We start from the raw sequence: 12,405 nt of genomic DNA on the forward strand, positions 1-12,405 counted from the left end.
TGGAAAGGACCATCTTCTCCCAAACAAAGGAAAGCACTGATGTTGAAATCAAAGACTAAGGTGATGCTGATTGCATTTCTTAATTACAAAGGACTTACCAAGAGTTTTTCCCTCAAAATCAATCAATTAATCAGTATTTTTTCAAGAATGTGCTTTTCAATTAAGAAACAATATCGTAGAACAACATCTTGTTAAAAACTGAACTGCAGTAATAAATCACCCACCATATTCTCCAGACATGTGGCCAACTGATTTTTTTCATCTTTCCGAAAAATAAGATAACCACAAAAGGACAGTTTTGAAAATGTCTATGTTATTAAATCAAATGTTACATGCATCTTGCAAACTGTTAGTTCTAAAAGCCCATAAACAGTGTTTTGATGGTCTGAAGAAATACTGGAAAAATTGTGCAGACTCCTCTGGTGATTATTTTGTAGGGGACAAATTTAACTGAAGGTTAGTAATCTTTTTCTTATTTACAAGAAACTGTCTGGTTACTTCACTGGCACACCTTGTATGTGCTTGTTAATAAATGTGCTCTAATAGTTTACTTAATGTAACACACATAGAAGCTTATAATTTAGATGTTTTACCCTAGTAATACAATTTTACAGCAATAACTATTTTGATAGCATTCTTCTCTCTGTAAATTACTTCCCTGTGACCTTATAGCATGTGTTCCAAATTTTATTTGATTCTGTTCGTATGAACAATCTCCATAGTCTTTGAGTACCATCAGTTAAATTATAATAATCCTATATTAAACTTAAATTAAGAAATAGCCTGATTTTCCACTTAAAATTTCAGATAATAATTTATTCTCAGATTCAAGTAACATTTAATTTATAATTATAGCACGAGATATTAATTAATATTGTGCTAAAATTACATTTTTATTGAAATATTACATCCCATTTAAAATATCATAGTCAAAACTATGAACATAATGATAAATCCAAGTACAGATATACAAATATCAGAAAACTAACAGAAGAATTCTCTGGAAAATTACAGAAAATGGCTAGTCATCCGATATATAAAAAAAAAAATTGCCTAATCAGTGCAACAAATTTTAGGTGGTTTTTGATTAGCATGACAATTAATAGTCTTTTTATATAGAAAGATCTAAAATTTAGAACACAAAGAAGTTGGTTATTCATCTTTCATAATCAAGTTCTTATATTATACACAAATATTTCTCATACTAACTCTTAGAATGTTTGACCATCTCATAAAAATTAATACTCTTGCACATTGTAACTATATCTTTCAAGAAAAAAATAGTTTTTCTTATACTAATTCTTAAATTGTTAACTACTTATAAAAACAGATCTCACAACTTATTATCAATTTCTACAGAATGAGAATTTACATCTAAATTTAGAACTTGACAAAGTGTCAAATATCATACCAACTCGCATTCTCTGTTGCACATCATACTGCTCCTTTACTTCTTCAAGCTATAAAGCAATAAAGTAGTCTTACATTTAACTTTTCAAAACAATATGCTTCATATCAAAATATTTCAATTCTGAAAAATGTTGCAACAGTTGTTAGCTGAAAGTAATAAAAAAGGCCTTCCATTCATAATCTGTTTAAGCAAATCAAAGCCTAAAAACACATTACAAAGCTTTAAAAATATATGAGGAAGAATCTTTTACAGATTAAAAAAAAAAAAAAAAAAATCTTAAGAACTATGACAAAAGTTGAAACGCTGCATAATTCAAGTTTTTTTTTTTTTAATTTTATTTTAGACGATGCATGATTATCTGTTTCAACATGGGATCAATAAGGGAGAAAATGCAGTGCAATCCACAGTATAGTAAAAATAAATCACCTGTGTCAGCACAAAGACAATATGTTTGAATGACAACTACAAAACAGGGCTGCCACTGAAACGTAGCTTAGATAAAGATAGCTAAAATAAAGATGTATATAGCATGCACCTAAACCCTTTTTCAAAACAATACAGTAAGGTTTAACAAAACAAAATCAAATTCTGGGGGAGAAGTCATTCATTTTGTTTGTAACAACCATGCACCATTCATAAATTAACTGGATCACAAAAGTTTTGATTAATCTAGTTACTTAATATAACAATTATGCAGCACAACAACTTTGAAACTGCATTACTCGTTTTTGTTACAGAAAGGATAAATTTTTAATGAGAAGAATATATAACACTACACTAGCAGGAGCAGAAGATAGTTATGGTAAACAAGAGTAAAATACGTAAGAGCAAAAAGTATAAATGTATACAGTCATATTTTATTTGCTTTCCTTTCAAGTCAACTTTACAAGTCAAAGTTTTAAACATGAACTTTACACTATTTGAGAATATAGCATACTGCATTTCGTTTTACCTATCCTGAATAGAACACTGCATTTCTTTTCAACTTCCCTGACTTCATGAATAAAATTCCAGGTTTTCTGATTTTTAAAAAATTATTACATTTTCAGACTTCCCTAGACAACTCTTCATTTCTTTTGCATTTCAGGATTTTCAAAGTTAGTGGTGTTCAGTATCATGTACATTTTGCTCAATGTCACTAAGCTGAGGATTGGCAAAGATATAAAACAGTGTTCTAAAATTCATACAAGTGCTTAAAACTTCAGTTTTTACCTGCTTAACAGTTTTGTTCCTTCATCATACAGGTAACCTTCCCCCCCCCCACAGCTTGACTTGCCCATATGTGACATGGGAATCTTGTTTCCAAAGCTTTAGCTCTTTTTTACTATGCCATACAATTTATATCAGTTTACTTTTTCCATTTCTAGATGATGTTAGATGACCATAAGAGCAAGTTTGCAAGGTTCCCCCTTTCTAAATTCATAATGAAACTCTCAAACAAATATATTGTGTTATATTTGCTAAATATTTCACTTCGTAAAGTTTTATTACAAATTCATAAACTTTTAAATTTCATTACTAAAAGCATACAAAATAGCTTTTAAGTTATATTAGTGTAACCTTGCATGTTTTAATTTTCATTTATTCTTTGTTTTAAAGTATACCAAAAATATCCTTCCTGTGCCTTTCCTTGTTTTAAAATAGATTGTTCTGAGATGAAACATTAAATTATAGCTAAAATTTCCAGATATGTAATAAACAAGCAATGTAAAGCTATGTAAATTGTTTATTACTACCTGGCACATGTTAAAAAAGCCAATATTACAGGGGTATTTAATACAAAATAATCTTACTACTCATGTGTGTGCAAAAAGTCAAAATTACAACGGGTAACTAATTTTTTGTTCTCTCCATCTCTCTCTCTCTATATATATATACTTTATTTTTAACATAAGAATGATTTTTTCACGTGTAATACATCTAAAAAATACATTTCTTCAAACTTTGTAATAAAAAAACAGACAATCCTGGGACAGTTTTCTGAAATTTACTAAGCAGAGAAATGGCTATGTGCATACTAGTATGACAGTGCTTTTGCGAGGAAAAATGCCACTGACATCAGTATGCTTGGCAACTTATTATTCAACCACAGTGGTGTGTTCAGGGAAGAATGAATAAATTGAGTTTCAGCCAAGATCAAGAGTCTGATGTTTTTTAGTAAGAAGTCTGACATTGTATTTAGACAGCAGCCACAACAGTCCATCTTAGAGTCAAAACAAATGGGAATCCTGTAAAAGCATTAAAGCATGGAATGCAAAAATTAAGAAGACTGGCAGTATATAAGCACTGCCCAGATTTAATGAAAAATTGTTAATAGAAAGCAATAGTTAACATAAATTGCAATGTTTGGCAATTGCTTATTCACAAAATATTGAAATAAAAACCAAATTTATGAAACTGGAAAACTATAGAAAAATTAAGTCACCTCTAGTGGAAAACGTTTTTCTTTAATATGGTGTTACGGTCACCTCAGACAGATATGCCTATTTCACATCTTGATTTCATAGACTTTACCAATGTTACTTTTTAAGTGTTGATCAAGTCTTGTGGAATTGGAAGCCACTCTTCTAAAAGTGCACTTTTCAACTCCTGGAGGATCTAGAGAGGAATTTTGGTCGCTGAAATTTGGCACTCTTAAGGCATCCTACACAGCTCAATTCACTTCAGGTTGGGTGAGTAAGGTTATACAGTTTACACAGCTCAATTCACTTCAGGTTGGGTGAGTAAGGTTATACAGTTTATCCTAAGTTCCCAACAGTTAATTTTTAGTTAAAGTAACTTTCCTGTCTTAATTTCACCTTACAACTTGCAGCCTGAACGTATTTTCAGAATCGTGGTTAAATGCAAATGAGGAGGAGAAGTATTTAACTTTGAAGTTCTGCTGACTTCGTTAGAGAACCAGATATTCTGAGCAGCGCCTGCTCGCTTTTAAGGCCACTGTCTCTCTTAATGCCCGTCCACACGAGTGCGCTCGAAACGTAGCTGACGAACGCGCTTTTACATCACCAGCATAAAAGCATCCAAACGAGTACGCTTGCGAAGAGTGCGTTTAACCAATAGAATTATTTTGCGCAAAAATCACGTGACGCTGTAATATAGCGTCAACAGAGCTGTATCTTATTACTTCGCTGTTCTGTATGTTTGCGGCAAGTTGTCCGAATCAGCCGATTTTTTTTTTATAGCTGAAACTTTACTATAAAGTGCAATTATTAAGCAGAGGCAAAACCACAAAAAATGGCAAGAATAGGTCCGAAAGTTTTATTTAGAGCGACCTGTTCAAAGAGATTTTTTTTTTTACTGCCTTGTTTGCGAAAGGAATATCCAGAATTATTAAATTCCTACTATTAGCTCACACTCTCCCTATATCTTGTTCAAATTTTCAGTACATAAAATGCTTTTTATTCATCCACTCAAGTTCAAATACAATTTTTTTAACTTGTAGTGAATGACACTTGATGTTAATACAGCTTTTTCACATATTAAAATTTTTTTAATTTTTAATTTTAAAATATTCTATTTGTATTTTTATTTATTTATTTATTTATTTTTGTATTTTAAAATTTTTCTTTGTGGACCTAAGTAGGAATTGACTTAATTTTTTTTTGAGGGGGTATATTACTTGTTTTTTAATTCCTTCAGGATGAGTATCGACCAGTTTGACAGACCTGAAGATTCTATATCGTATGAAAATTAGGATTTATAAAATTGGTTTGGTAAATTGCATATAAAGAGAATTAAATTACTTAATTCTCTTTATATACACCATCCACCATATAATAAAACCAACTTCATATTTTTTTAACTCCCTCTCCCTTGGTCTTTTGTTTTTCTTTTATTTATTTTTGAATTTAGAATGAGGTTCAAACTTTGGACAGTTTATGAGAAATTATGTGCCTGATAAAATATGCAAAAAAGTAAAAATAAAGAGAGAATTTATAGATGATATATGATAAAGAGATGCAGATATATTATTTATTACATAAGGATTTCTATTTGCACTGCACATTTTTAAACTAAATTAGAAACAATAATAATAATGAATAAAATAAGAAATGAAAACAACAATAATAGGTAAAATAAGAATAGAATGACTCATGATTAAATATAAGAAACACATTTCAAAATGAGAAAAGCTAACTGAATTATGTACCGTCTACGGGTGAGGTTCGAACTCGCCACCTTTCCATTCCTCCGCCACCAAAGCAGCGCGCTGACCACTCAGCTTTCTGTGACAAGCAGTGTTTGTGAAAAATAATGTAACAAGTAGAAGTCGCTGCAAAGGTAATTTAATTAAACTTGAATAAATGATTGCTGTATGACACAAGTTGTAACTTTCCTCCAAAATTTCGTAATTGTATTTTATTGAATGCTCTTTTACAGTCAACTGCTTTATTTCAGAAGTTGTTATATTGCTGTAGTTAGTTTTTGGTGTATTTAATATTGGGATTTTTATAGAGCTTTTTATTAAACATGATATAGCCAATATTTATAATAATTAAGGAGAATTTTGTAAGGCAGAAACTTTGATTTCGTAGAAACTGTAATTCATTTAGGTTCCTATTACTTACGGTGTTATAAATAGGTGAAGCATATGGATATACTGGTCGAATCATTGCTTTATAAATATACAGTTTTCCCCTTTAATGAGAATTTTAAATGTATACCAATATGTACGGTTTGAGAAATCTGAAGATGGCGTGAACAATGCTGATCATTTTATTGCTGTATACAGTTACATTTCTAGGCAAAAATTCATCTCTGTGTGGTTCTGATGCCATATTGAAACGGGTAAGCAAGAAGGTTTTCTGATTATGACATGTGATAAGAACTCGGTCGGCTATTGGCTATATGCGCGCGTCGCGGCGAAAAAGCTGAACAGGAGCGTACTCAGTTTTACATCTTCTGTGTCACGTAAATTAACGCCGGCATCAAAAAAGTTACGTCAACTACGTCGGGAGCGTCCTCGTGTGGACGGGCCTTTAAGCTATTATTACGCTTGGCCGTACTTTAGGCCCTTGATAGCTTCACCGCTAGTTAGTTTTAAGGGGCCAACTCTGTTAGAATATTGATAGCCTCGACTATATCTTTTAAGTTAAGTTTTAATTCTTAGTATTCCTCAGTTTAAGCCCAAGAGGAGTCTTTATTGTAAACTCTAAGAAAGGAGTTGTCTGTTAAATTTATTTTGAATAATAAAAGGTATTCAACCCTTCGTAAGTTTACACTTCTATCATTTTGAACTAAGCAATTATTTGCTTACCAGTTCAATGTTCCATTGCAGTAACTTTTATGTTTGGAATCTTACAAGACATTTGAGTGATATCTTCTGTTTGCAAGCATTCTGTTACCACATATGTTCAATGAGGCTGAGTATTGCCATTCATTAGCACAAATTCTGAGCCAACAGCATCCTTAAACAGCCTAACTTAGGGTTGCAATACCTCATCCACATCTCCAAGCATTTACAGAAATTATTTAAGACATGCAGGTTGGTGCAGTCATTAGTCAAGATTCCGTAAAACTGTGGTCACGGAAACAGCATATTTCACAGACAAGGGAAGGCAAATTCCGTGTTCCTCTTCAGATCAAAACATGTCTAGAAACACTCTTCGGACTATATCTCGAGTCCTCTGCAAACAATACTCAGGCCCAGTCACCTTGGCTCCATTGAGCACGATGCCACCAATTTAAATGGGCCCCTCTGGAAGCTGGAGTGAGAGGGACACAAACAATTGGTTTTCTTTCACATACAGTCTAACATCATTAAGCCTTCATGCAAGAGTAGCAAAGCTGATTCGAGTTCTTGTAGCAGCCTGAAAGTTTAAAACCAAATCTCTTTTAGTCACTTCATGGTTTCTTCGAGCTAAACAAAAACAGAAAAGGGTCTTCGGATGCAATTGTTGCTCTTAGTCGCCCTTGATCGGGCTGTCTATTAACTGATCCTAGTCTTAATAAGCGGCTCCAAAATCTTGATATGACACTTTCACGGATATTCAAATGTTGAACAATCTCCATTTATTTGATTTCCCTCGAATGAACTAATTATTTGCCACTTTTGGCTTTCACTTAAATGATGCCTTTGAGCCATAACTATTGATTACTGATCACTATCAGAAACTACATTTCTTTAAAAACACTGCAGACCAGAATTCCAACATGTGTCCATTGTCTATCAATCACTAAATTTGCATTTTTCCAGTGCTTAACGTATGCATGAAATGCAAGTTTGCATTAAATTGTATAATTACAGCATTGGGCATTGGTTGCAATATTAAATTAGTAAGCAATTTTTCGCATTATCCTTTAATTTTGATGACCAGTGTACAATATACAAATAAGAATGAAAACACACATTAAAAAATATTTATTACTCTCATAAATATACTTCTTTAGAATATATTATTTAGGGAACTAAATTACCTTTGCAAGATGAAACTCTAGGCTCTTCAAATATCTTTCATGTGCTTTCACTTGCTAAGAAAATAAATTTAATAGCATGAATAATGTTTACATCCTGTATGTTATAAGGGGAGGAACTATGCTTAATAACATGAAAATGAGAAAAATCAGCACATAATTAGATAAAACAACTAAAAGAAAACCCCACCCAGATTTTGACAATATTTGTTATTCATGTATTTTTTTAGAATACTGTAAAAATATTACTGTTAGCAGATAACAGAATCTTAAATCTAAAGTTTCTTTAAAACTGGAAATATTCATACATTTTAGGAGAATTCTGTACAATAAGGTACATTTACAGATAGTCATGACTATCTTTATGACAAAACAAATGAAAATATGATACAACATAATGTTTCATTTTGGTTTCAAATTGGAAAAATATGGAACATTCTGCAATCAAGCCACCTGCTAACATCTCAACAAAAACTGCAGAAAACTTGGATAAACTCTACTTAATGTCTCTCAACACACTTTGAAGAACTCTAATAAAGCATAAGATTGCACAGCTTATCACCATATCAAGGTACAATTCAAAATGTGCACCAAAGTCAAATATTGAAAGTTTTTTCTTACAACTTTGTTTGCAGCAATCAATAACAAACAGGATTTAAATGCTTCCATTTTAGAACTGAGCATCTGCATCAAAAATGGTGGAATAAGATAAATTCACAATGCATGCTGAACTGCTACATACTCAATGTGATAATCATCAGCATTCAGAGAAGAAGGACGATTAACAATGGTATTCTTTCTGAAGTGGCATGACTTTTTCAAAAGTGTGGTTATTGGTTATGGTTTTCCAGATGAATCATAATGCAGAGGAATATAATGAAACTTCACTTTGTCAGTCATGCTATTTTGACAACACAAGTTTCAAAAACTGTTTTGCAGACAATTAATGAAGTTGATGAGGTTAAAAGTAAAGATTATAATCTTAAAACAATAGTATTTATCTTGAACACATTAGGTGTTCAAGTTAAATAAAATATCCCTACATAATTTCAGTTAATAACTAATGTTACTATATAAATTTTAATAATATTAATTATATTCTCAAGTATTTGTTGAATATTCAAAATTATGATCAAGATCTTAATATTTATTTTAGATAGCTTTTTCCCCTCCACACTGTGATATAGCTTCACACATTTTATTGCGCTCAGTCCTTCATCAACCATTAGATTATGTCATTTTATAGGGTCACTTCGGGTAAGTTCTTACAGATGATCTGACAAAACAATTTAACTGTATTGCTTTCTCTCTCCATGCATATATATATTACATATATATGGGAAGAGGATGTGTGTGCGTAGGTAAGAAAAAACTGAAATTACAAAAAGATAATGAGAAACATTTCTTTGAAAAAATTACTGTGCCTGCAAAGGAGAGAATTATAAGCCTTTAGTATAAAAGCAATATTTTTAAAAGATTATCCTATCTGAGAAAGACTGTGTAAGGGAAGTAAAATGGTTGCATGTTAATCAGAAGTAACAAAGTTAAAGTCACATTAGGAAATTTCGTCTAAAGGACAATTAAAAACTATAAAAAAGTAGCAACTGGAGTAACAGACAAAAATACAAACAAAAACCATTAATCACAATTTGTTTAATGCTTCAAACAGAACTTTTTAAGGGGTAATAAGAATTTGAAACATTAAACTCGAACAGTTAAATAATGACAAACAAACATTTTGTTCTTCCTGACATTATGTGAATCAAAATGCTGTTAATTAATTGCTCGTGAATGCTAAATATATATATATATATGTATATGTATATGGGGGGGATGCCTTCCGTCTCCACCAAAAGATGGCAATATCACCTTGCCGAGACCACGCTCGTTTGGAATACAGTCAGCTGCTGCCAAGGAGACAGTGAATGCCGCAGCAAATTTTGGCATAACTACTATACTCAAAATATATAAGTCTCACAGTACATCTACAGGCAATTAAATTAAGGTAGATAAATTTTTTAAACAGGAATATGTTTATCCCCATAAGTTTATTATATTCTTTTTCAGTTTAGACTTTTAGCACTTGTTTATCGCAGTCATTTTTGCACATTAATTGTACTCAAAATTATTTAGTCTCTGATAATACACATTTAAATATTTTTAAAGCACATTTGTATTTTAATTGAAATGCATTTTGTTTTCCATTATTTTTATGACTTTCTTTCCCTGTTTAAACTCTTTCAATCACTATAGAAATATACTTCAAATGCAATTGTTTTATCTGATAATTTGCTTATACTATTTTTTTATTATTAATGACTACAGTTTCTGTTCAATTTACAAAGAATAGATAATTTGAATTTGAATCATTTCTGGCAGTATAATTTCTATCATACATATAATTTATATGCAAAGTTTAAGCTTGGTATGATGAATTTCATGTATTGTGTTTTATATTTTCAAGTTTTTATTACAGAGCTTTTGTATGGTGGTACACACTAAAATAATTATCTTCATGTTTTATGAAAATATAAATTGAATAATTCTATCCCCTTTATTTGAAATATTCCTCAGAGCTGTGTAGCTGGACCTGTTTTTCATCCCTAATTCTTTCATTTCAAGCCTTTAAGCAGTATAAACTGATTGGCCAATTTTAAGAAACTTCCAGAACTTTCAGTCAAAGGGAGCTTACCATACAGATCTGCTGGTGAAAGGAATGCCATGTTAACAGTCAGTTCTTATGATTACTGGACTCTATGAGCTAAGTAACGGTCACTATATATATATATGCATGTTCTGAAATTTACAAGAAAATGTATGATTCATACCTGCACTGCAAGGAATAATTTTACAAGCATGTAAAATCCGCTCCTCCTTTTTGAAATACTTTTTATTATCTACCGAAATTTATAAACCAATACAAATGATAGAAATCAGTATCCTGTTTGTATGACTGTTTGATGCACTGAAAAATCAACATTAGTCAGCACCAGGGAACAGACTGTTAAAGAAACACAGTGAAAATGTTAAAATTCTTTCAATTTATTTTCTCATGATTAATGGACTCTATGAGCTAAGTAACGGTCACTATATATATGCATGTTCTGAAATTTACAAGAAAATGTATGATTCATACCTGCACTGCAAGAAATAATTTTACAAGCATGTAAAATGCGCTCTTCCTTTTTGAAATACTTTTTATTATCTACTGAAATTTCTAAAGCAATACAAATGATACAAATCAGTATCCTGTTTGTATGACTTCTTCATGCACTGAAAAATCAACATTAGTCAGCACCAGGGAACAGACTGTTAAAGACACACAGTGAAAATATTAAAATTTGTTCAATTTATTTTGAAAATGATACATCTAAACATGACTTAATTTAAAATAAACACAAAATAATAAGGCTATGTTTTTATAATTCATAATTTTAATCACATGCAGTGGGAAACATTGATTTTACTTCAACAACAAACAGACTCTTAATAAATAATACTGATATACATATAAATAATGCTAAGAGAAAAAAAACAATAAAAATGAAGAACCACATTAATTCATAATTTTAATCTTGCAAGTAGCTAATTAAAGGTATCAAAACAATCTATAATGGACATATTTTATTAATTTAAATTATGTAATACATATACTTAAGACAACTACATGTCTCTTTCATTCAGGACTCGTAAAATGCCTAATGTTATCACCAGGATTATTAGGAAGATCAATGATAGTTTGGTTGAATTTAAATAATCCATTATATGTCTTTTATAAAGTACTTTAACAGCCTATAATGCAACATTCAGCCAATTAATATCACAGCTCTTTCACTTCAAATGATCCAAAATTTCAATACATTTTCTTAAATAGTCTTTTTTAATTTTATTAATATATACTTTATGGTAAACACATGATTAACAAATTTTAAAATTAAATCAACTTTTTGCATGCATGCATGCATGAGTTATTCAAAAATATTTATTCATAAGGGTAAACAGCTACATTGTTTTACAAAAACTTCAAGAATAATGCACTTTTTAAATTATTCATTTATAAATGTATCAATGTTATTTTATTTTCATGCAAATAGAATACAACTAAAGTAAAAATATCTCAGAAAGATATTTATATAGAAATTCTTAAATCAATGAATACTTACATGCAGAATAAGAAATTTTACTAGGTAATTTTTGACTGAAAAATTATAACAGAGTGCATGGAACAGACATGATTAACATAAGTTCAAATATAACCCAAAAAGTTTCCAAATCAATCTGAATTACTAATTAAGAAATCTAACAGTTTATACACAATATATAATAGAGAACAGGCAACAAACTATTTAATTAATAGAAAGTGGTTTTAAATATGATGCATGCTTACACATTCAAAAGTGCAGTTGCTTAATAAGCAGAAAATTATGTAATCAGTAAGTAAAAATTAGCATTTATGTAGATGGATATGTAAGCAAGACTACTTCATAGACAATAACCGTGTTAAAAATGTCATTCAATTAATTCATTCAGGAAAAAAAAATTAAGTTTCACAGGCAATATCGGATGTTTATGTTACTCAG

The 12,405-nt window shown here is 30.6% G+C and overlaps 1 protein-coding gene across 2 annotated transcripts in view; it reads right to left on the bottom strand.

Annotated features, from left to right (window-relative positions):
- Positions 1–12,405, bottom strand: part of LOC118181422 (rho family-interacting cell polarization regulator 2-like) — a 151,672-nt gene that overhangs the window by 89,955 nt on the left and 49,312 nt on the right. For both annotated transcript variants that reach the window (XM_035350566.2, XM_035350567.2), the window contains 2 exons: positions 7,829–7,882; positions 1,412–1,460 (listed from right to left, as the gene is read on the bottom strand). In XM_035350566.2, coding sequence (XP_035206457.1) covers positions 1,412–1,460; positions 7,829–7,882 — 103 coding nt within the window. The remainder of the gene's footprint in view (positions 1–1,411; positions 1,461–7,828; positions 7,883–12,405) is intronic.

Source organism: Stegodyphus dumicola, chromosome X2 (assembly GCF_044657685.1).
Source record: "Stegodyphus dumicola isolate Sdum_Otavi_A_Nest chromosome X2, ASM4465768v1".
In the NCBI taxonomy this organism is placed as follows: domain Eukaryota; kingdom Metazoa; phylum Arthropoda; class Arachnida; order Araneae; family Eresidae; genus Stegodyphus; species Stegodyphus dumicola.